Consider the following 26,723-nt stretch of genomic DNA (forward strand, 5'->3'; position numbering starts at 1 on the left):
CTATTTGTGTATTAGGCTAGGTATTGTATTTTCTTATGATCTTGGGCCTTAAAATTATCTCTATATATATAATTATCTACCCAATTTAATGCAGTCTAAGCGATCTATTTCTGTATTAGGCTAGGTATTGTATTTTCCTATGATCTTGGGCCTTAAAATTATCTCTATCTATATAATTATCTATGAAATTTAATGTAGCCTGACCGATCTATTTCTATTTTCGGCTAGGTATTGTATTTTTCTATGGTTGCTCGGTTAATCAGGAAGGGTTATAAGTCAATCATGTAATTAGCACCCTGGATAAAAATTTGGCTGGGTATTGTATTTTCCTATGATCTTGAGCCTTATAATTATCTCTATCTATATAATTATCTACACACAATCTAATGCAACCTGATCTATCTATTTATGTATTCGGCTAGGGATTGTATTTTTTTCTATGGTTAGTTGGCATAATCAGGTAGTTATAAGTTAATCATGTAATTAGCACCTGAGATCAAAATCGGAGGTGAGTGAATGATCAAGGTGAGTCACTTCTATGGTAATCAGACAGACAATGCATTCATTCCTCGGTGATGGACGTAATCAAAGAAGGCTACGAGTCAACACTGTATTAACACATAAAAACGACTTCAAACTACGATTATTTTAGGAGTCTAGCATTTTTACATTTCTTACGTAAGCGATCATGTGACTATAATAATAGCTAAGTCTATATATACCAAGTCAAGTCACTCTGCTTCAAAACTGCGACCGGTACGCGCAGGAGGCGGTTTTGGGGCGGAGCAGCGGGATGACGTCACTTGGAGCCAAAATAAAAAATATTCGCCAGTTCAAGGGTGACTAAAGTTGGGGCCGTATGTGCACTCTGGATGTGCATTCTCGCCTTCTTTCACAGCGCATTCAGGCAAGCCACTAACGAAAAAATATGTCGGTGTGGGGTGTGAGGGAGAGCATGATGGAGGGATTGATTTAAATTAGTCCGCCTTTCCTCGTTTTCTCTAACTCCCTGTTTCTACATTCTCTAGTTTGGCTCCAAGCATTGTCATGCATAAACCACACCTCGGCCGTGTCTCCTCCCACAAACCTGCGTATGACTTGACTTGGTGTATATGGACTTAGAATAACATAATCACGTTTCATGAGCCCTCCGTTTTCTTTCGTCTTCGTCAAAACGCAAACTATATTATAACGAACGATATTATAACCCTTTTCCTTTTGACGCTAGCTTAAAATAAGACTATATACGAGATGCAACGGTTTGTCTATGTTTAGCATGATAGAGATGAGGAGGAGGAGGAGGAGGACTAAATGCAGGGGAGGATAAAGAATGAAGATAATACTCGAGATTAGACAATTGAGAGTGGGAGCCGACACATCTCTCTCTCTCTCTCTCTCTCTCTCTCTCTCTCTCTCTCTCTCTCTCTCTCTCTCTCTCTCCTTACCTTTCCTCACTTTAACTTCAAACACATTATCCTCTTTCTCTCTATCAAATTGCCTAGTGAAATTCTCTCTCTCTCTCTCTCTCTCTCTCTCTCTCTCTCTCTCTCTCATCATCATCATCAGGACAAAAAACAACACACATCTACGTATATATATATAAAAAAGCCTAGACAAGTCCCTCGGAATCGTCATCGCTTAACACCACATTCGGCTCCCCCTCAACTTTTCCCTGTCGCTAATACCCGCCAAAGAGGATTAGACTCTAAGTAGAAAACAAAGAGTTGTGGGGTTCGAATCCTCTTTTCGAGTGAGCGGCGATGGCGGGGGGCGGTGATGGTGGTGGTTGTGGAGGTGGTGATGGTGGTGGTGGTAGTGGAGGTGGTGATGGTGGTGGTGGTGTTGGAGTTCGCGTTCATAATAGCTTCCCAGATCACACCGCCACCTGGTTCTGACGAGTCTGCTTCACACACACACACACACACACACACACACGTACAGACTCCTAGAAAGGGTTTAAAATATTTCCACTATTTACTTTTTTTTTTTTTTGCGTGTGTAGGAATGGGGACATGAAAAATATATATATGCGTGCATCCCGCATTACACACATTTCTTTCATATCTCGGAACATTTTTGAATATTATAAAATGTTGAAAGAGCGTGAAAACCAACAAATAATTTTTACACATATATTGCAAACAGGTATTATTATCCTTACTACTACTACTACTACTACTACTACTACTACTACTACTACTACTATTATTACTACTACTACTACTACTACTACTACTACTACTACTACAATCATCATCGTTTCCGGATTAGAAGAAAAGGTATTAGTGATGGAAAACTTGGTTGAAAGTATGTAACGTATCGATAAAACAATAAACAAAACAAAACAATGAAACGATGACAATGGCTTCTTAATGTCAATGTCTCTCGCGTGCATCTTATCTTCTTTTATTTCTTTTTATCTCGAGTGTATGTATATTCCTGTCAGTTAGTTTTATATATTAGTTTTCATGTTTTTATTGTGTCCTAAACTACTACTACTACTACTGTTATTATTTTGCTTTCAATAGACTCCACTCTAATCCTCTTTCCTTCAATCTCTCCCTCCTTCCTGCTTCCGTGCCTCCTCCTCTTCCTCCTCTCTTGCCCTCCTCCTCCTCCTCCTCTTCTCGCTCAAGTGCTTTTCCTGCCCCTTCTCCCCTCTTGTGTTCATCTCTCTCTCTCTCTCTCTCTCTCTCTCTCTCTCTCTCTCTCTGTGAGCACTTCTGATCCAACTCTATATACATCCTTTCCTCCTTTACCGAAATGCTCCTCCTCCTCCTCCTCTTCTTCCTCCTCCTCCTCCCTCCTGCGCCTTCGAATTCCTGGTCTCCCTCTACCTTCCTCAGTCCTTCCAGTGGTCTTTCCCTTCCTCCTCCTCCTCCTCCTCCGTATTACAGGGGTGTGGTGAACAGGCAGCAAGGCGAGGCTACAAAACACAAACTCTCACTAGAAATCAATATACCAACTCCTCCTCCTCCTCCTTCTCCTCCTGGTCCTCCTTCTCCTCCTGGTCCTCCTCCTCCTCCTCCTGGCCGCGACTAAAGATGTATTCACGGGTATTCGGAGCAGAGATGAAAAAAAGGGGAAATCCGAAGTTTTTTTTAGTTTTTTGTTTTTTCTCTCACTTTTTTTTTCTCTGCCGATACTACTACTACTACTACTACTACTACTATCAGCATTATTACTATTACTACTACTACTACACTTTTAATGACAGTATTCATGGTACTACTACTACTACTACTACGTTTCGCTTTGTATAAGTTTCCGCACTATCGTAATTTAGTTAAGTAGTTTTCAAGAAAAAAAGATAAGTTGTGTGTAAATAAGTAAAAGAATAACGGAAGAAATATAGATAATGGTTTGTGAATAAATAAGTATATAAACAAATAGAAAAAAAAGATAGATGAAAAAATATAGATGAAATGAATATCCGAAAATAAAAACAAAACAAAAACATGACGCTTGTCTATTAACTCTCTCTCTCTCTCTCTCTCTCTCTCGGAATCTCCAAGTGAGTTTTTAATGATTTTCCTGATATTCGTCGTGGCGGGTGGCGGCTCCGCGTGGATCAACCTTCCCTCCCCGTCCATTACCGTCCCTCCCTCCTTTCTTGCATCCCTCCTCCTCCTCCTCCTCCGTCCCTGCTTTCCTCGGCCTTAGCTCCTTTTCCAGCTTCCCTCCCTCCCCTCCCCCCTGCCCTTCCCTCTCCCCTCCATTTTCAGAAATCTTATCCCCTTGCCACTTCGCTACGAGAGAGAGAGAGAGAGAGAGAGAGAGAGAGAGAGAGAGAGAGAGAGAGAGAGAGAGAGAGAGAGAGAGAGAGAGAGAGAGAGAGAGAGAGAGAGAGAGATCCAACCCTCACTCTGCCAGCAACAGTCCACAGCCAGTTAATAAATCCGTAAATGAATTTGCTGAATATAAATAAGCAATAAACACGCAAACAACAACACCACCACCAACAACAACAACGACAGCCCCTTTCCCCTTTTGCGTCCTGTTGGCAGCCATTTTGAGTTCAGAACAAAGGGAATCAAAATATTAGTCCCTATATAACATAGAATAGGGAGGAAAAAAAAATAATAAAAATAGAAACAGTAGTTGTAGTAGTATTTGTAGTAGTTGTAGCAGTAGTAATTATTGTAGCAGCAGAATTAGTTGTAGTACTCCTTCTCCTAGCTAAGTGGTATTAGTATTTTTGGTAGTAGTAACGGTAGTAGTAGTAGTAGTAGTAATAGTAGTAGTAGTAGTAGTAGTAGTAGTAGTAGTAGATATCTCAGTGGTAGTAAATATTAATAATCCTTTTTCTTCTTCCATTATCATTAGTATTACCTGACTATTATAGGTGATAAATCACACTGCTTAAAAATAAAAATAAAACAATTATTGATATATCCATAAATAAATAAAAATACAACAATGTATATATATATATATATATATATATATATATATATATATATATATATATATATATATATATATATATATATATGTGTGTGTGTGTGTGTGTGTGTGTGTGTGTGTGTGATCACTTAGAGAACTGTATGAATGAAAAATTATGCATATATATTCGTATTTGCACTACAGCTTAATTTTAAGAACATAAATACATACATACATACATACATAAATATATATATATATATATATATATATATATATATATATATATATATATATATATATATATATATATTTTTTTTCACAAGAGTGACAGACAAAATACAGGAGAGGGACGGATGGGTTGATTGCATTTACCTGGACCTGAAGAAGGCGTTCGACGTTCCACATACAAGACTACTATGGAAGCTGGAGAATAAAGGAGGTTTGAAAGGGAAAATGAAGAACTGGATGGAAAGCTACTTAAGAGGAGGAGAGATGAGAAGTGGTGAAGGACACGAAATCGGAATGGAGAATTGTACAGAGTGGAGTGCCTCAAGGATCGGTATTGGCACCTGTACTCTTCCTAGTATATGTAAATGATATGCCGGAGGGAGTAAACAGTTATGTGAGTCTGTTTGCAGACGATGCAAAACTGCTAAGACATATTAGAAACAGTAAAGACTGTGAAATTTTGCAAGATGAACTGAACAAGATTTGGGAATGGAGTAATAAATGGGAGATAGAATTCAATGTGAAGAAAAGTCATGTAATGGAAATGGGAAAGAGTGAAGGGAGACCAAAATGGACATATACGAAGAATGGGAGATGGAGAAATAGTAAAGAAAGTTAAAAAAGAGAGAGATCTGGGAGTGACAATACAAGATAATCAACAGCCTGAGAGTCATGTTAATCGGATATTCGGTGATACGTATAAAATGGTGAAAAATATAGGATTAGCATTCCACTACATGGATAAGGATATGATGAAAAAGTTAATAACCACTATGATTAAACCAAAATTGGAATATACGGAGGCGGTGTGGTCTCCCCGTAAGAAACATAAAAAAAAAAAAACTATAAGGAATACAAAGAATGGCAACAAAAATGATTCCAGAACTAGAGGGATTGACATATGAAGAAAGACTAAAGGAGATGGACCTACCAACACTGGAACAAAGAAGAGAAAGGGGAGACCTAATACTAGTTTATAAATTATTGAGCAAAATGGAAGATGTAGATAATGAGGAGTTACTATTAAAAAAAGGAATAAACACCAAGATCACAAGAGGACATAGTAATTGAGGAAAGGAAGATGCTTGAGAGACAAAGAAATATAGAGGTTTTGGAACAGACTAAGTGAGGATGTAGTATCGGTGGTGTGCAAAACTTTAAGGAAAAGTTGGACAAATACAGATACGGAGACGGGACCACACGAGCGTAAGTCCAGGCCCTGTAAAGCTACAACTAGGTAAACACAACTACGTAGGTAAATACACACACACTCGGCAATGAAACACATCCGTCAACTTGGTCTTGTCTTTATGTACAAGAGAAACAACACAACAATGTCACCTACACCAGAGACACTCACAGGTACAACAGCTCACTAATTAAGGAATCAATTATGCGCAGGTGTACTAGGAAATACCAGGCGGCGGCGGCGGCAGCAGCGGCGGCGGCAGCAGCGGCAGCGGCGGCGGCGACGGCGGCGGCTACGGCGGCGGCAAGACTAGGGTACAAAATGATCGTGGCAGACCCAATGTACGACAAAGTTTTCTTATATCTCGTGTCTATATACTAATTACTTCTCTGTAATGACTGTAACAACCCTTCATTCTCTTAGTGACGCCAAGTTTCCTCTAGGTCTAAGTGATTAAGGAGTGTGACTGACGGAAGGTTTGGGCGAGGCGCGGATGTTACAGTGATTACGGGAGGGACATGGATAGGCAGGCAGGCAAAGACAGAAACAGACGGTAATGCGCACTGACAGCAAGGACCTGGACATATCACAACAACTAACCGACTCTTCGTCATAGTAAAGCGATTCTGGCGGTATAGGAGCGAGATGATGTTCTTATAAGCTTAGTTTCGTGATTAAATCCTTCGTTACGGGTTATCCATCAGTCAGTTTTAAGGATGTTTTATGAGTATCGTTGTTTGGGGTCATCTCGGGTCATGGCGCATCGTCCGTGTTTGTCTATGGCGAGAGTCGGTCAGGATGTCGCTTCTCCAAGACTCGCTGTCGTACGCCACCCGCCAAAATATCGTACATCAGGAGCTTCGTGGATGTAGTAAGTGCGTTTGTAATGTCGGTTATTTATTTAGTTTTCGCACACTGGAAAAACACGGGCAGGTAATGAGATTGGAATTGCACATAAATAAATAAATAATCAAGTTAAATAAATAAATAAATAAATATATATACACACGTAAAGCCTATATATAACCAGAATTAGTTTTTTGATTGATTTTTTTTGAGGGGGTTCGAATTCGACTTCTCTTTTACGATCTTTCTAATATCTTTCCATACGTCTATTCTTCTAGGCAATCAATATACGGCTTTCATGATTATATTTTTTTTCATTCTTTTTCTAATTCAACTAATTCAGATTGAAAGAGAGAGAGAGAGAGAGAGAGAGAGAGAGAGAGAGAGAGAGAGAGAGAGAGAGAGAGAGAGAGAGAGAGAGAGAGAGAGAGAGAGAGAGAGAGAGAGAGAGAGAGAGAGAGAGAGAGAGATTACTAAACAGCGAATGGTATTTAAAAGTCAGTACAGCACAATTATCTTATTTTGAGAGAGAGAGAGAGAGAGAGAGAGAGAGAGAGAGAGAGAGAGAGAGAGAGAGAGAGAGAGAGAGAGAGAGAGAGAGAGAGAGAGAGAGAGAACCAAAGCCGCCAGCGAACAAGAGAAGGTGGAAGAAATAGACTAAAGATTTTTCCCATAAATCATCTACATGTCATAAAAATTTCAAACTATTATCATCATCATTATCATTACTATTATTATTCCTCCTTCGTGGCGACTCTAGTAACAACTATAATCATTATCATTATTATTTACTTTTTTTTGGTTGGATACGAGGATGCATATTGGGGGGGTGATGGGACGATGAAGGGGACGAGATGACGAGAAATGGGGAACACTTAATGGCGAAAATAATAGGGAAGGGGAAGAAAGGGGAAGAAGACAGGGAAAGAGAAAACAAAGGAAAGAAAGGTGGAGAAAGACGAGGAAAAGGTGAGAAATGGGAAGAGGATTGGGAAAGGGAAGAAAAGGGAAGAAGGTAGATGAAAGAGGAAGCCAGTTAAGGAGTTTGAGGCAAGGCTACAGGATGGAATGGGAAGGAAAAGGAGGGGACGGTAAAAAGAGCAGGAAAAGGAAGGAATATGAAGGTAAAGAGGGGAAAGGAGGGGGAAGGGGAGGGAGTGGAGGAAAGAGTAAGAAGAAAGAAATTGAAGGAAAAGAGAGGAAGGGGAGGCAGGGAAAGGAATCAGAAGGGAGAGTTGGGGAATGAGAGGGAAAGACATCGTAGGGAAAGAAAGGTATGAGCTTAGAGGAGAAAGTAGGGGAAGGAGAGGGAAGGGAAAGGAATTAAAGAGAATAAAGGAGGGGATAGAAAAACGAAATATGGATGAGGGAGAAATGTATGAAAGCATGTATGTAATGTACGCATGTATGTATGTACGCATGAATGTATGTACGCAATCTTATCTACATATATTAATTATTATTTATTGTGACCATGGGGAGAAATCACTCTTAGTAGCATCATCATTCACCACAATAATAATAATAATAATAATAATAATAATAATAATAATAATAATAATAATAATAATAATAATAATAATTGTGGAATCAGCTATTCATTTATATTTGCATTAGCAAGAGAACGAAAATTAAAGCACTGTTATACACAAATAAATATCCAAATAACAGTAAATAATAATAATAATAATAATAATAATAATAATAATAATAATAATAATAATGATAATTACTCCCTTTAATCGCTAATGAGACAAATAAAAAACAAATGCAAATACTTCCATTTGTTACTTAAAAAAAGAAACGCGAAAAAAAATGAAGAGGGTGAGAGGGAGGGGGAGCAGGGTAAGCAGGAGAGTAGGACGCATATTGGAGGGGAGCAGGGGCATCGAAGGAGGGAATGAGGGGGGGGGGGGGAGGTCCTTACTTACTGAGATCAACAAGAGATTAAACGGATGAATAAATAATTATGTAAATAAATAAGTAATTAAATACTAGATAAATAAACATCTTATTTACAATATCAAAAGCAGAATGAGAAAGGGAGGAGAGAGAGAGAGAGAGAGAGAGAGAGAGAGAGAGAGAGAGAGAGAGAGAGAGAGAGAGAGAGAGAGAGAGAGAGAGAGAGAGAGAGAGAGAGAGAGAGAAAATCAGAGGAGATCCAGAGATGAACGAGTTATGTAAAAGCAGTTAGTATGATTAGTCGCTATTATTATTATTATTATTATTATTATTATTATTATTATTATCATTATTATTATTATTATTATTATGGTCGTCGCGGCAGGTCCCGGCCCGCCACGCCCGCCACCACCACACAACGCCCACACCCTCGGCGCCACACGCCCCGCCCCGCGTTACTACATTTATGGAGCCTCCGGGAGGCTTTGTATTCGCTGTGTTCGTGTATGCATGGGCGGGCGCTGAGGCAAAACTTGAGTGTACCGCACGCTGATTGTGCTGTCCGCCTCAGCGAGGGGTTGGGGCCAGGGTGGAGGCTGGCGGGAGGGCGGCGGGCGGGTGCGGTGGTAGGCGGGGCCGCGGCGCAATGGTCACCTGACGACGATGGAAAGAGAGACACCAAGTTGTCTTACTGAGCTACACACTGAACACTGAGGGGGAGGGGCGACGCGGGGCGCGGCGTGGCTGCCCCGCCGCCCGCCCACCGGGTTATCAACCCTCCTTGGGGCGGGGGTCGTCACGCCCAGGGTCTGAGCGAGGGTCGTGTGGGGGGCCAGGGGGATCCCTGCCACGGGAGGGGTCTGGGGAGGGTGGAGCGGCCTCCCTGCGACAATCCTCGCCACCCTCGGCCTCGCCCTTGTGGCCGTCGATGGAGCGGTAGATCTGCGTTAGGTGGCGGAAGATGTACTGCGGCCCCAAACCCTCGCGGCCACTGCTGGCGCTGCCGCTGCTGCTGCGGCTGCAACTCCGTCGCTCCGTGGAGTCCTCGTCGCTGGTGTCCACGCCGGGGTCGGGGTGCGGGCGTGCGGGAGGGTGGAAGGCCGAGATTCGGTCGTCTCCGCCGTGCAGACCGCCCACGCTGGCGGGCATCGACACGGGGTGAGGCGGGTCTTCGCGGGGTGGGCGGGGGTCGGGCAGCGACGGGGAGGAGCGGCCGCTCAGCAGGCTCTTGGTGGGGGTGAGGGGGGCGTGGCCGGGTGTGATGGTGGGGTGCAGGCCTCCAAGGCCCCCGCCGCCACCGCCTCCGCCGCCCACTCCGCCGAGGTGCCCCTCCTTGCCCTGCAGTGCCTGCGTGGCCGCCATGGTCCTCAGCTGGCCCGCTAGGCGCAGGTCCAGCAGCAGGCGGTAGGGATCGAGGGGCGTGGGAGGGACGTGGGCCGCCATGGGCACCTGTGGGCGGAGCAGCGAGGCGCGCGTGGACCAAGGGTTCAAGACGTCGTGGGGGGGCGGCACCGAGGTGGGCAGGAATGGTGCTTGCATGAGGAACGGCGCCGGCAGACCCTCCGGTGGGTGTTTGTCCACCTCCCGCGTGTCGACTTCCAGGCGGGGCCGCTTCCCGCCGCCGCTCTCCTCCTCGCTGGAGCTGAGCGCCGATACGTCCGAGAAGAGTGACCGCTTGACGCCCTTGTCCTGCGGCATCGGCGGCGGCGGAGCGGGGCTGCGGTGCGTGGCGGCGGCCAAGTCCAGCGGAGGCGGCATGACGGTGGGCGGCAGGGAGGGAGGCGGCGGGGGGGCGGCTTTGGCCAACAGGGCGGCGCGGATGTGTTGCTGGAGCGTCTGGTCAGCCGAGAGGCCAGGCGAGCCGGCGCGCGGAGCCATGCGACGCAGCAGGTCACTGAAGAAGTTGCCGGGGAAAGGCGTGGACATGTTGAAGAGGTAGGGCGGCGTGGCGGACACCAGCTGCGACACGAACTGGAAGGTGTTGAAGTTGTGCAGGTGGCGAGGCGGAGGAGCGTGGCCGGGGTTCACATCGCCCGAGCCGCGCACGCCAGACACGTTGGTCTCCGGCGTGGCCATCTGAGGAGGGACGAAGGTGGCGTTAGAGGCGGCGGTGGGAGTAGGAGCGGTAATAACAATAGCAGTAATATCAGTAGCAGCAGTATATAGTAATAGAAGTAGAGGAATAAGAATAGAAGACCAAGGAAAACACACACACACACACACACACACACACACACACACACACACACACACACACACACACACACACACACATCATCCTAGATCATAATTCTGCTCCCTCCCACCCTTCCAGTTCCCACCACAACCCTCGTCTTCCTTCCGTCAATCTCCCTCCTTCCGCCCTTCCCCAGCCCCCCCTGCAACCACAGCCCCTCATCCCTCCCTTTCAAATCTCCTTTCCCACTGCCTTTCTCCCTCCCTCCCTCTCCCCAGCCCAATCGTAGAGCCATAAAGCAGGTATTAATGGCGTCTCCAAAATCAATACGTGTTTTTTTTCTTCTTTTTCAAGGCGGAAAGAGGGTGTTGTTAATCTCTCTCTCTCTCTCTCTCTCTCTCTCTCTCTCTCTCACACACACACACACACACACACACACACACACACACACACGACACGCGTCAAGGTTTCACATATAAGCCGCTAATCCTTCAATTTACCCCCCCTCCTCCTCCTCCTCTTCCTCTTCCTCTTCCTTCTCTCTCTTTCCTTTCCTTTCCTCTCCCTTTCCCCTCTCTCTGTCCGCTCTTTCTTTCACCTCTCCTCTCCTCCGTCTCTCTTCATTTCTCCTTTAAGTTCCTCAGTTTTATTTTTCTTCTTTTTCTTCTTCCTTTTTTCCTCTTCCTCTCGACCATTAATTATTCTTGTCATCCTCTTCCTAAGTCTCGTTTGCTTCTCTCTCGCTCTCTCTGATTCTTTCCTTCTCCAAGTCCAATTTTTATTCATCCTCTTCCGTCGACTTTTTTTTCCTTCCTTCCCTCATTTCCTCAATCCCTCTCTCCTCCTCCTCCTCCTCTTCATCGGACGGAACGAGGAAGACCGAAGCCCCGTTGATGCCTGATTGGTCTCATCAGCCGAATTAGAGAGAGAGAGAGAGAGAGAGAGAGAGAGAGAGAGAGAGAGAGAGAGAGAGAGAGAGAGAGAGAGAGAGAGAGTGAGAGAGAGAGAGAGAGAGAGAGAGGCTATAGAAAGGAGGTAAAACGAGAAAATGGATGAAACGAAATAAACAGAGAGAGAGAGAGAGAGAGAGAGAGAGAGAGAGAGAGAGAGAGAGAGAGAGAGAGAGAGAGTGGGGGTGTGGGTGAGGCTCCAGAGACGTCTCGAGCTGGTGATTCGGAACACTGAGATGATAAAATATGGAAGAAGTGGAAAGAGAAAGTGAAGTTGATAAAGGTGGAGGAGGAGATTATGAAAAGAGAGGAGGAGAGGCTGGGGGTAATATGAATCTCTCTCTCTCTCTCTCTCTCTCTCTCTCTCTCTCTCTCTCTCTCTCTCGTTCATTGTTTTCGCGTGTATTTTTTTCGTTTTTGCACTTATTTCCTTATCGTTGTTACCATCATTTATCTTACATAACTATTATCATCATTCATCGCCTCTATTATTAATATCATTCATTCCTTCTATTACTGCAACGATTACTACTACTACTACTACCACTACTACCACCGCCACTACGATTACTACTACTACTTCTCCTACTACTACTAATAATAATAATAACAATACTAATAGTATAACAAAGGGCAGGGCGAAGTACAAAAAAGGAATACGCAAATATTGAAATAGAAATGAGAAAAAGAAGAAAAAAAGTGGAGATAAAGGAGGAGAAGGAACGGAGTAATTGCCCAAAACTGTGTGTGCCATCACCGTGCCCCCCCTCCCCCCTCCTACCCCCCTCCTCTTTCCCACTAGTCAGGAACAGTGACAGAAACACAAAGGAAAAAAAATGTTAATAAAAAAAGCAAATAAATAATAAAGAATAGATAAATGAGAACACAGTAACAAACCAGCGTTGGATGATAATAAACAACGCATAATAAATAAAAAAAAACAAGTAATATCTAAAGAGGAATTCCAAAACAAGTGTAAAAAAAAAGTCTTAAAACGAGTAATAGAAAAAATTGAAACCCCCACGAAAAAATATAAATGAAACAAAGAAGAATAAAAAGCAAGTAATTAAAAAAAAAAAAAGAATAATATTACAGAGAAGAAAAAGAACAAAAGACGAAAAACAATAAGAGAAAAAACTTTTACTCGAATGCCGTGACAAATTTCATTCTCTGATAAAAACAAAAGTTCACCTCCACTTCTTTTCCTACTTCCGTTCCCGCCCTCCCTCCCCCTCCCCACTAACAATTAGCCTCTTGACCTGCCCTTTAAACTTCCTCCTCCTCCTCCTCCTCTTCCAGGGTACAAACTTTATCAAATCAAAACTATACTGACTGAATTTGCTTCTTTACTGTTTTACATCAATTAATTTTCACACACACACACACACACACACACACACGCGGGATGAATGAATGAATGAGGAGAAAAGAGATGAGGAAATGAACTGAGGGAAGTGTTTGGAGAAAGAGGACGAAAGAGATTTAAGACGAAGAGATGAAAGAGGAGGAAGGAGGAAGGAGGTAAAGCTAAAAGGAGAGAGAGGATAAGAGGGCGGGAAGAGGAGGGCGAGGAGAAAGATGACGAGAGAGGAGAGAGATATAATAATAAGAAGTGAGAAGAATCCGGAGAATAGAGGAGGGAAGATGGAAGAGGAGGAGAATTACGAAAAGGAATAAGAAGACTGACTGACTGAAGAGGCGCGAGAGAAAGAGAAGAACCTGAGGAAACGAAGGAGGGAGACAGGGAAAGGGAAAGAGGAGTAATATGGAAAAAAAATAATAAAGGATAAAAATATATGAAGAAGAGAAAATGGGGAATAAGAAGACTGAAGAGAGAGAGAGGATAGAAATAGAAGAACCGGAGGAAACGAAGGAGGAAGATAGAAAGGGAAAGAAAAGTTATGAGGGAAAAAATAAAGGATAAAAGATATGAAGGAGAGATAAAATGAAAGTTGTGAATTTAAGGAGAAGGAAAAAAAGTGAAGGAGGAGGAGCAGGAGGAGAGAAAGACACAGGATGAAGGAGAGGAAGGAGTGACGAAGAAGGAGGAAAGGGTGAGAGGGAGTAGGGAGGGAAAGAGGTGTGTGGGGAAATCCAGGTAAACTCATTGAGGTGTGTAATTGATTGGCGGATATTACCTGCCCCCCCCCACCCCACCATCCCCCACCCACCCACACACACACACACACACACACACACTCAGTTCTATCCGTTTCTTCCTGTCTCTAATACACACATACATACGTCCATAAAAAAGTAAAAAAATGAATAAAGAGAGAGAGAGAGAGAGAGAGAGAGAGAGAGAGAGAGAGAGAGAGAGAGAGAGAGAGAGAGAAGACCTCATTGACAAGTCTTCTCGGCACCACAAATTAATTACATCGGAGAAGGGAGGGGAGAAGGGAGGAGAGGAGAGATGGAGGATAAAAAGGGAGGGAGGGAAGGGAGAGAAGGTAGGGAAGGGAGAATGATGTTAAAGCTAGTAAGGAAAAATGGGGAGGAGGAGGAGAAGATGGAGATAAGGAGAAGGAGGAGGAGGAGGAGGAGGAGGAGGAGGAGGAGAAATGGCGGAGGAGAAGACAGAAGAGGACATAAATGAATTAAGAAGATGAAGAGAGAAGAACAGAAATAACGTAAAATAATAACAAAGATCAAAGCGAAAACGAAGAAAAAAAAATAAAGTATGAGAGAGAACGGAAGAATGGAAGGGGGAAAGAAAAAGAAAGAGAAAAAGAAACTACGAGGAATTAAAGAAAAAAAAGCGAATGTAAACAAGACCAGTAATTAGCGGGCTTTTATTCATTAGTTTTCTTTTTTTTACGCCCTTGAACTGTCTCGTCTGCTGTAAAAAAATAAATAACTAAATAACTAAATAAATGTGATAAAGGAAAGACAAAGAACGAGAAAGGAGGGAGATAAACGAAGGGAGTGAAAGGAAAGAGGGAGGGAGGAATATAAAAGAAATTAAAGAGAAAAATCCAAGTGTAGAAAGACGAACGAAAGGTAATAAATGTGTGAAGAGAGGTGGAACGAGGAGGGAGGGAGATAAAGCGAAGGGAGGGAGAGGAGAGAGGAAGGGAGAGGAGGGAGGGAGGAGTGAAGGAAAAACGAGGTGGGCGTGCCTGGAGAGGGAGAGAGGGAGGGAGGGACAGCTGTTGAACACGACTCTTAACATCACCACCACTTGGCCGGGAAAGTGGTGGTGGTGGTGATGATGGTAGGGGGGGAGGGGGTAATAGTTGTGAGAGAAATGCCATCCTCCCCCCTAACACACACACACACACACACACACACACACACACACACACACACACAAAAGAAAGAGGATAAATTGAGCCTTTCCCAAAATTAAGAACTCATCCCAATTCTTTTTTTCAATTTATCTATTTCTTCACCCCCCTTTTTTTTATAATTTTGTAGGAGAGAAATGCCCCCTTCCCCCCCACCCACCCCACACAAAAAAAGGGATCATAATTCTAGTCTTTCCAAAAATTAAGCACATCCCATTTTTTTTTTTAATCTATTTCCTCTCCTTTTTCGTTTTGTGGGAAGAAAAAAAAGATTGAAATTTAGTCTTTCCGAAAATTAAGCACTCATCCCATTTCGTTTTTTTTTTTTTTTGTTAATTTCTGATCTATTTCTTCTCCTTTTTCATTTTGTGGGATATAAAAATGTTCCTCCCCTCCACCCCACCCCCACCCCCCCAAAAAAAAATAAGAAGGATTATAGTTGTAGTCTTCCCGAAAATTAAGCACTCATCCCATTTCAATTTTTTTTTTTTTGGTTTTCAGTTAATTTCTTTTATATTTCTTCTCCCTTTACGTTTTGTGGGAAATTGAAATGCCCTCCCCCTCCCCGAAAATAATTATAGTCTTTTCGAAAATTAAGCACTCATCCCATTTCGTTTTCTTTTGAACTAATTCCTTATCTTTCCTTTCCCCCTTTTTCATTTTTTTTGTAGGAGAGCAATGTAACACCCCAACACAAACAAACAAACAAAAAACAATTTAAAGTCCTTCTCCCAAAAATTTAAAGGTTCATTCTATTTTCTGTTTCAATCAATTTCTTTCTATCTTTTCCCTTTCCCGTATTATGAAAGAGAAATGCCCCCCTCCCCCCCCTCACATACACCAAAAAAAGTATATATATAATTCAAACCGTTCACGAAATTCTACACTCATCCTATTTCTTTTCCATTAATTTCTTCTCTATTCCTCTCTCAAAATCAAGCATTCATCCCTTTTTTTATTTACATTTACCGTCTTTTATTCATCTTCCCTTTTTCTCCTTTGCTTTGTCACGCTGAGCTCGGTGAAATTAAATAAAAAGAGAGGCCAGTGAAAGGTCGTGGGAAAAGGTTAACTCTTGCATTAGAAACATGGAGAAAGAGAGAGAGAGAGAGAGAGAGAGAGAGAGAGAGAGAGAGAGAGAGAGAGAGAGAGAGAGAGAGAGAGAGAGAGAGAGAATAATAACCACGTGCTCTATGCTCCACCATCACCAAGGGATCTGAGAGCAAAAACTTTATCGTCAACTCTTGCATTAAACAGTTGGACGGAATTCGGGGGAGAAATGTAATGTATAAGGGAGGAGGAAGAGGAAGAGGAGGAGGAGGAGGAGGAGGAGGAGGAGGAGGAGGGTTAATGTCGACTGTTGTGAAGGGAAATGGATGAAGAGGAGGAATAAGGAAGAGCTAGGAAAGGAAAAAATAGAGGAGGAGGAGGAGGAGGGGGAGCATAAGGGGAAAAAAAAAAGGGTAGTCAAGCGTGTAAAATTAGGTGGCGATGAAGCAGAGGGATTAATGCTCTCTCTCTCTCTCTCTCTCTCTCTCTCTCTCTCTCTCTCTCAGGCAATAGTTGAGTTCATTTTAAATCTTCCCCTCGAGCAGTCCTCATTCCCCTCACGCTGATCAACTCCCCTTCCCCTAACCCTCACCCTCTCCTCTTTCCCTTCCCTTCCTTACATTATTCCTCCTTCCTTTTCTCTTCCCTGTTCCTTTTACTATTCCTCTATCCATCACATTCTTCTCTTTCCCCTCTTTCCCTTATTTCTCTTCCCTATTCCTTTTCCTTCCCTTCCTTTTACAGTTCTCCTAATCATCATCCTCTTCCCTTTCCCTTCCTTTATTCGTCCTTCTTTTCCCCTTACGTTTCCTCTTCTCCCTGTTCCTTTTCCTTCCCTTTCCTTTTACAGTTCTCCTAATCATCATCCTCTTTTCTTTCCCTTCCTTAACTTTCCCTTTCTCTTCCCTGTTCCTTTTCCTTCCCTTTCGTTTTGCTATTTCCCTGTACATGACCCTCTTTTCTCTCCCTTCCGTTATTTTCCTTATTCTTTCTTTCCTTTCTATCATTTCCCCTATTCTCTCCTTTCTCTCCCTTAGTTCCCTCATTCTTCCTTTCCTTTCCCTTCCTTTTCTCTCCCTTATTCATTTCTCCCTCTATTCCACTGTTCTTTTTCTTCCCTTTCCTTTGTTTCCTCTGTTCTTCCCTTCCCTCTCTCTCTCTTTCTTTATATTCTTCCCCTCCCTTACTTCCTTTATTCTTTCTCTCCTTCCTCTCCCTTCCTTTCTTTAATTTTTTCTATTCTTCCTTCCTTTCCCTCTCTATCTTCTTCCCCTCCCTTACTTCCCATATTCTTTCTCTCCTTCCCCTCTCTTCCTTTTCTCTTATTTTCTCTTTTCTTCCTTCCTTTCCCTCTCTATCTTCTTCCCCTCCCTTACTTCCCATGTTCTTTCTCTCCTTCCCCTCTCTTCCTTTTCTCTCATTTTCCCTATTCTTCCTTCCCTTTACTTACTCTTATTCTTTCTTCCTCTATTCTTACTCACTTTCCCTTTTATTTCTTCTTTATCTTCCTCTCCTTCCTTTGTCTGTCCTCTTTGCCTTGTTTTCTTTTTTTTCCCCCTCGCTCTCTCTCCCTCTTCCATCACTTTTCCTTCTTTTTTTCCTTCGTTTCCCCTTTCCCCCCTCTCCCCATCTTTCCTCCCATTTTCTTGACCATCCTTTCTATCCTTTTTTCTCTTCTTCCCCTCTTCTTTCCCTCCATCTCTCCTTCCCCTCAAATGAATCGTTCTTCTCTCTCCCCCCCCCCCCTCTCTCTCTCTCTCTCTCTCTCTCTCTCTCTCTCTCTCTCTCTCTCTCTCTCTCTCTCTCTCTCTCTCTCTCTCTCTCTCTCTCTCTCTCTCTCTCTCTCTCTCTCTCTCTCTCTCTCTCTCTCTCTCTCTCTCTCTCCTTATCTACCTACCCACCTATGTGCGTAATATGGTCTTCCAACGTCGAGAACTTTTCAGCATCTACACACACACACACACACACACACACACACAGAGTCGGTGGTGGAGCTTGGTGTCTCATATTAAAGCTGCCTAGCCATCCTTCCTCCTCCTCCTCCTCCTCCTCCTCTTCTTCCTTCTCCTCCTCCTCCAAGCCCCCTCCCTCCCTCCCTCACATGACAGAAGGAATGACAGAAAGGACTCTCTCTCTCTCTCTCTCTCTCTCTCTCTGGTCACAAGAAATTAATAAAGAGTAGAATATTCCTAGCTCGCTCTCCTTTTTCCTTTCCTCTCCTCCTCCTCCCTACCTCCTCTCTCCCTCTCACTCCTCTTCTTTCCTCCTCCTCCTCCTCCTCCTCTCACTTTTCCCAGCCCAAAATCAATACTAAATGCAACTCCCTTCAAATTGTACAAGGAAGAATAAATATATGATGAAGATGATAGTTGTGGTTGTGGTAATAATAATAATAATAATAATAATAATAATAATAATAATAATAATAATAATAATGAAAGGAATGAAAACAACAATACTTGTTTTTGTGAAGAAGGTAGTTGTGAGAAAAAGAATTAGAGAGAATGGGAGTGCGTGAGTGAGTGAGTGAGCGAGTGAGTGAGTAAGGGAAACAAATTAAGCAAGGAGAGAAGAAAGAAAAAAGAAAATGTCCCTGAGAGAGAGAGAGAGAGAGAGAGAGAGAGAGAGAGAGAGAGAGAGAGAGAGAGAGAGAGAGAGTCGGGGAGGGGGGAGGAGGGGGAGTGTCTGTGGGAGTGAGAATAAAGTGTCTGGTTTGGGGCACTGCGTCAGGGGAGAAGGAGGAGGAAGAAGGAAGAAGGAAGAAGGAAGAGGAGGAGGACCAATGGAAGAAAAAGAGGAAGAAACAGGAGCGTAAGAAGAAAATGACATGTAACTGATGATGACAATGATGCGGATGATGAAGATGGTGTTGGTGGTGTTGGTGGTGGGGAAGGAGGCAAATGGTCGGCGGTGGTGGTGGTGGTGGCGGCGGCGGCGGCAGATCGCAAGCCTCCGGGCCCTGAGATCAATAGCAACAAGCTAACTGCCACCACCACCACCACCACTACTACTACTGCCGTCTCCCGGATGCCACACACCACCACCGCACCCCCTCCCCCTTCTCCCTCCCTACTACCCACCACCCCGTCACCACCACCACCACTCCGTATTGTCTTATTCTTACCCCCTCATCACCACCACGTCACCACCACCTTCTAAACATCACTTCAAGATTCATCACCACTACAACAACGACTACTACTACTACTGCTATACATACTTCACGTACCATCATCATCACCACCACGTCACCACCACCTTCTAAACATCACTTCAAGATTCATCACCACTACAACAACGACTACTACTACTACTACTACTACTGCTATACATACTTCACTTACCATCATCACCACCACCTTCTAAACACCACTTTCAGATTCATCACCACTACAACAACGACTACTACTACTACTACTACTACTACTGCTATACATACTTCACTTACCATCATCACCACCATCACCACCATCACCACCACCACCACCACCACCACAATTTTCCTCCATAAGCTTCATCTTTCCCCTTCTCTCCCTCCCTGTCTCCCTCTCACTCTCTCCTTCCCTCTCCCTCCTCCCCCCCCTCCTCTCTCCCGACTCCCTTTCTCTTTCACCACAATAACCACGCAGATATCAGCCTTCTCTCTCTCTCTCTTTGGGGTACAGGATGGGTAAATAAGGAATTTCACAAGAGCGAGCCTTTCTCTCTCTCTCTGATTATTAAGACGACGCAAAGGTAGATGAACTGTAGCAAAATTAAGGAAAAAAAAAGTTACTATGAAAAATATACAGAATAACTTTGCCCACTTTTGTTTTAGATGCGATGTAACATTATCAAAAGTCTACGGTGGTTTAACGTCGAAATCAAACCTTATTACCAAGAGTGAGAGAGACAGAGAAAGAGATAAATAAAACCATGTCGTATAAGCGAAAGGTTAAAAAAAAAATCTCCGGAAAACGACAGATTATCATGAAGTTATGCGAAGTCAAAAAATTAGTTATGTCTGGCAAGCGTTCAGCGGAGGATATTGTAACATTGATCTAAAGTATTTTTTTCGTATATAAAAACAAGAAAGTAAGTATGGTCGGTCTTTTAATTGGGTCAGTGAGGGTAACTTTGTGACTGAAACCCAACACAATGTGAATATGTTAAGGTTTTTTATTTCCTCGGCATTCAATAACAGCTTGACTACTACACCCATAAGCAATAACAATAGCTTTAATGGCATACCTTGTTCAACCTTGAGATAACTACGTTCATACCTTTCCCAACCTTGAGATAACTACGTTCATACCTTTCCCAACCTTGAAACAACTACGTTCATACCTTTCCCAACCTTGAGATAACTACGTTCATACCTCTTCTAACCTTGAAATAACAACGTTCATACCTTTCCCAACCTTGAGATAACTACGTTCATACCTTTTCTAACCTTGAGATAACAACGTTCATACCTTTCCCAACCTTAAAATAACTACGTTCATACCTTTCCCAACCTTAAAATAACTACATTCATACCTTTCTCAACCTTGAAATAGCTACGTTCATACCTTTCCCAACCTTGAAATAAATACGTTCAAACCTTTCCAAACCTTGAAATAACTACGTTCATACCTTTCCCAACCTTGAAATAACTACGTTCAAACCTTTCCCAACCTTGAAATAACTACGTTCATACCTTTCCCAACCTTGAAATAACTACGTTCATACCTTTCCCAACCTTGAAACAACTACGTTCATATCTTTCCCAACCTTCAAAATAACTACGTTCAAACCTTTCCCAACCTTTTTTTCAAAACAACTACGTTCAAACCTTTCCCAACCTTGAAATAACTACGTTCATACCTTCCCCAACCTTGAAACAACTACGTTCATTCCTTGCCCAAGCTTACACGAACTAACGATGAAGTTTTGAAGCCGCTCAGAACACTTCAAGCAAATCAAAGTCCAGGACCAGATACTAGATACTGAAGGCGAGACACTTAGGCCAGCATTATGACACTTTCGCTGCTCACATCAAGTATTTTTAAAGGTCAAAGAGGGGATCAATCGGGTTCTATGGAGTGTTTCTTTAGGTTCGTGGTACAGAAAAAGGGTCAAACTACCACTAGGGTCATAAAACTACTCCTGGAAATGCCCACAACTCCTACGAAAGCCTTGTCAAATTTGTGACCTTGGGCGATGAAATGCTTAGTAATACGACTCTTAATCCTCTCACATCCTAATTCATCACGTCTTCGAGGATGGGCAGAGTTCGTACTGATTGGAGGATGGTTAACGCTACACCAGTTCTTGAAAAATAATAACAAAAACACCAGGTAGTTACAGGCCCATCAGTCCAAGTTAATTATGATCGATGACACGTTAACGAACAAAAGATAAACGGTATTAAACTTGGAGCATGTTGATGTGTAGGGACAGAGGTAAAAAGAGAATATGTATAAAAAAAAGAGTAAACAATATGCCTCACGTAAAAGAAAAATCATGACTAGATAATAATATGTAGAATAGTATCAAGGTATATAAGGGGAAAGTAAAATATGTATAAATAAAAGATAAACGGAAAGTATACATCACGAAAGGAAATATATATGAAAGAATGAGTATGCCATGAATATGTAAAAGACCACCTAATCATTCTTCACTACTTGAACGATAATGGAATAAGCTCCCGCCTTCAGTAGTTCCGTGGAAGACGAGTGATTCATTTAAGCTCAAACACCGCACCTTCCTTCAACTTAACAGTCGGTGAGGCAGAAACGTAACAACTTGGTGGCCGTTTGATATCGCTTCGTTTTACGGCTTAAGAACAAACCATTTAGTCTGGAGCGTAAGGTCGGTGTGGTTTATGCTACATCTATGCAAATCGATGTAAATTTTCTCCCTCCTCCTCCTCCTCTTCTTCTTTCTCCCCCTCCACTTCCTCTTCTTCCTCCTCCTCCATTCCTTTCGGTGTGACAAAAAATCGCGCTATTTCTCTGCGCTCTCTCTCACACCCAGCGTTCCCAGGAGAGAGAGAGAGAGAGAGAGAGAGAGAGAGAGAGAGAGAGAGAGAGAGAGAGAGAGAGAGAGAGAGAGAGAGAGAGAGAGAGAGAGAGAGTTATGGAAGAGGGAATTACAGGGCACAGGCGGCTGCAAGTGTTGGTTTTATGTAGCATTTTCCGAGGTTATGGGAAAGGTGGAGGTGTGACGACTCTCTCTGTGTCTGTCTATCTGTCTGTATGTGTGTGTGTATGTCTGTCTGTATGTATGTATGCCTGTATGTATGCATGTATGTATGTTTGTTTGTATGTATGTATGTATGTATGTCTTAAAATGGATATTCACACCACAACAACTATTTCTACTACTACTACTTCTACTACTATTACTACTACTTCTACTACCGCTACTACTGCGACTCTTAAACCGACACCATTACCATCGAGAGAGAGAGAGAGAGAGAGAGAGAGAGAGAGAGAGAGAGAGAGAGTCTTCACCTCTCACTCTAAACACTCAGCCAGATAGTAAAGAGCCTCCCTTCCTCTCCCTCCTCCCCCTCCCCTCTTTCTCTCTCCCTCTCTCCCTCCTCTCTCTCCACCTCTCCTCTTCCTCTTCTCTCGTAATAACAAAGGAAAAGAGATCTTGACTGTAGGAGCAATTTGTAAAGTTCTCTCTCTCTCTTCAGATAAGCACACACACACACACACACACACACACACACACACACACACACACACACACACACAAACACACACCATTACCGAACCCTCTCTTGCACGAAATAATAATAATAAAAAAAGGTATAATACATATGAACAAAAAAGTATTCCCGGCGAAAAATAGGAATTCATATTTACGACGGGGGAAAAATAAATATGCGAAGAGCAAAACAAAAATCGCACATATCAAAAAGCATTCCAATTAAATATTTCACATCAAAAGGGAACGACGGGCGAGAGAGAGAGAGAGAGAGAGAGAGAGAGAGAGAGAGAGAGAGAGAGAGAGAGAGAGAGAGAGAGAGAGAGAGAGAGAGAGAGAGAGAGAGAGAGAGTAGTCATGTAGGCAGGGAACAAGGAAATGAAATGAATAACGAGAATCAAAAGCGAAATATCTCCAAATAAAAGTAAAAAAGGAAAAAAAAAAGGTGGCAACTCGATGCTCTTTCAACAACAACAACAACAACAACAACAACAACTACTACTACTACTACAAAGAAAAATAACAAAAAAATAAGCACTATATATACTAGTAAAAGGGGTAACAAAAAAAGAATAAATTAGATGGGTTCGTGGGAATTGTTCTCTGCATATTCGTGGGTACAATGTGTGTTGATGTGGACTGCGTGGGAAGGAAGGCGCGGGCAAGTGTTACCAAGCCCGGAGTAAAAAAAATAAAAAAAATCGTGATATAAATAATGGATGGGTACAGAAAGGATAAAGAAAATGTATACGAAAAGATTAAAAGGGAAAAATGACTCACAAAACGAAATGCAAGAATAGGAAAAACTCGTGATACAAATAATGGGGAGGTACAGAAAGGATAAAGAAAATGTATACGAAAAGACTGAAAGGGAAAATGACTTACAAAATAATGGGGAGGTACATAAAAGATAAAGAAAATGCACATGAAAATATTAAAAAGAGAAAAATGACTCACAAAACGAAGTGCAAGAACAGGAAAAAATCGTGATATAAATAATGGCTGAATACTGAAAAAAGATAAAGAAAATGCGTACGAAAAGATTGAAAGGGAAATAATGCACCACAAAACGAAATGCAAATACAGAAAAAAACATGATATAAAGCGAATCAACCATATATAGAAGTTGATGCATACGGATAGAGGTAAAAAGAGAATATATGTATAAACGAATGAGAAAAAAAATATGTCTCACTTAAAAGAAAAATCATGAATAAACAATAATATGTAAAAGAATATCAAGGTATATGTATAAAGGGAAGTGAAATATGTATAAATAAAAGAAAAAAAAGGAGAGTATACATCACGAAAGGAAATATATATCAAAGAATGAGTATGCCATGAATATATAAAACAAGGTAGGTGAGTATACATAATGAAAGGAAGTATATAAAAAAAGAATGAGTATACCATGAATATATAAAACAAGGTAGGCGAGTATACATAATGAAAGGAAATATATAAGAATGAGTATACCATGAATATATAAAACAGGGTAGGCGAGTATACATAATGAAAGGAAATATATAAGAATGAGTATACCATGAATATATAAAACAAGGTAGGCGAGTATACATAATGAAAGGAAATATATATAAGAATGAGTAAACCATGAATATATAAAACAAGGTAGGCGAGTATACATCATGAAAGCAAATATATAGAAAGCAATGAGTATGCCATCAATATATAAAACAAGGTAGGCCTAGTAAAATCCTAAATAATTTGTACATAATAATACTAAAATTCGTCCCCATCGTCCCATTTTTAATTCATATATCAATTAAATTTGACCACCAAGATCCATGGCATCGTTAACATCAAATAAAAAAATAGTAAAATGTCAAATAGAAATAAGTTAATACAAATATGAAATAGGAGAATATAATTATTAAAATGAATATAAAACGCGCGAACTAGTTTTTTTTTCTTATTCAAAATTGGTATTTATTTTTCAATTTTAATTAAAAAAAATATCAATCAATCTATACTCTTATTATTCTACCTTTTAATCCAATGATGTGTGTGTGTGTGTGTGTGTGTGTGTGTGTGAGAGAGAGAGAGAGAGAGAGAGAGAGAGAGAGAGAGAGAGAGAGAGAGAGAGAGAGAGAGAGAGAGAGAGAGAGAGAGAGAGAGCAATTAACTATGAATAAGCGCGCGAAGGAAAAATAGCACTTTCCGAACACCACCTTTTTTTAAACCTTGTAAAACTCTCGGAAATAAAGACAGCGATGACGATGAATATTAAACGAGAATTCAAGAATCATCCCTTCGTCTGACATGCGAGGGAACGGAGTAAAAAGTCAACAAATAAATAAATAAATAACACACACACACACACACACACACACACACACACACAGAGGGGTTGAAAGCGGACACACAGTAATAATTGAGTGTACAAGTCATGACAAATGCGAGGCCAGGCGTGTTTTCAGAATCGCGCGTTGCCTCGGTGCTCGCCTCCGTCTCCTAAACCTTTGAGACTGTTCCATGACGAGCCCTTGACACCCGGAGACGCAAAAAAGTATACCATCACCTGACTCACGGCTCCTCATGTATTTTTTTTACCTTCCTACACGCAAAGGAGAACTGCTGATGATGATATTAAAAGAACTAAAACAAGAACTACTACAATTACTATTACTACAACACTATTACTACTACAATAATAACTACTACTACTGGTATTCTATCTTTTTCTACGACTACTACTACTACTACTACTACTACTACTACTATACCTAATCACAACGTTAGATTTCCACCACGAGTCTATCACACACACACACACACACACACACACACACACACACACACACACACACACGCATTACACACACGGAAGAAGAATTCATGCGACGCGTGTTTGAAAATTTCACGTTCAAATATTTCCGTCAAGTTCAGAACCGAGAATTAAAAATGCGAGAAAAAAATATACGAATAACTCAAAAATGCAAAACGGAAACACGAATATACGTTAATGTAAATGCAAATAAAAGAAGAAAAAAAAGGAAAAAAAAAATAATATAGAACTCGCAGCAAAATTTTCAACAAGGAACGAAATGGAATAAGGAAAGTGGAGAGAGAGAGAGAGAGAGAGAGAGAGAGAGAGAGAGAGAGAGAGAGAGAGAGAGAGAGAGAGAGAGAGAGAGAGAGAAAGGAGTCGTATAAACCTCTCTTACCTTCGAATTTCCTCAACCACTCCCATTTCTCTCTCTCTCTCTCTCTCTCTCTCTCTCTCTCTCTCTCTCTCTCTCTCTCTCTCACCTAACACTCCACCATTCCCCACTTAACATTTCCCTCTCCCTCCCGCCCTTCCTCTCTCTCCTGTTGCCCTCCCTCCCTCCCTCTCGTCCTAACACCTCGTTCCCCGCCTCATTACGCTGATAACGGCATTGTCCACTCCCTCCCTCCCGTCTGGTTAGAGGCGGGAGGGAGGGAGAGAGGGAGAGGGAGGAGGACGGGAAGAAGGGAGATGAAGGGGGAGAGTGAATGGAGAGGGGAAGAAGAGGATGAAGATGGGCGGGAGGGAGGTAAAAAAGGAGGAAGGAGGGGGGGAGAGGTGTAAAGTGAAGGATATGGAGGAGGAGGAGGAGGAGGAGGAGGAGGAGGAAACAAAGAGAAAGTTGACGTTTTCCATACCATGAAAAAGAAGGAAAAGAAGAAGAAGAAGAAGGAGGAGGAGGAGGAGGAGGAGGGGAAAAAGAAGACGAAGAAGAAGACAAAGAGGAAAAAGAAGGAGGAGGACGAGGAGGAGGAGGAGAAAAAGACGAAGAAGGCGAAGAGGAAGAAGAAAAAGAAAAGGAAAAGGAATGAGGACAAAAAAAAAAAATTGAGGGAAGACAAAACCGAGAAAAATGCATCATGAGAGAGAGAGAGAGAGAGAGAGAGAGAGAGAGAGAGAGAGAGAGAGAGAGAGAGAGAGAGAGAGAGAAAACACCATCAGGCCAAAATAACAGCTAAGGTCTCTTGTCACTTTCCTCCCCTCACAGTTTTTTCCTCCGAGACCATCATCCCTCTCT

General features: G+C 42.2%; 1 protein-coding gene across 2 annotated transcripts in view; it reads right to left on the reverse strand.

The window, feature by feature from the left end:
- Nucleotides 1-5,908: 5,908 nt before the first annotated feature.
- The window catches only part of LOC127007093 (uncharacterized), a 47,606-nt gene continuing 26,791 nt past the window's right edge, over nucleotides 5,909-26,723 (reverse strand). For both annotated transcript variants that reach the window (XM_050877682.1, XM_050877681.1), the window contains exon 2: nucleotides 5,909-10,630. In XM_050877682.1, coding sequence (XP_050733639.1) covers nucleotides 9,326-10,630 — 1,305 coding nt within the window. In that variant the 3' untranslated portion in view covers nucleotides 5,909-9,325. The remainder of the gene's footprint in view (nucleotides 10,631-26,723) is intronic.

The sequence above is a fragment of the Eriocheir sinensis genome, chromosome 34 (genome assembly GCF_024679095.1).
Source record: "Eriocheir sinensis breed Jianghai 21 chromosome 34, ASM2467909v1, whole genome shotgun sequence".
Taxonomy (NCBI): Eukaryota; Metazoa; Arthropoda; class Malacostraca; order Decapoda; family Varunidae; genus Eriocheir; species Eriocheir sinensis.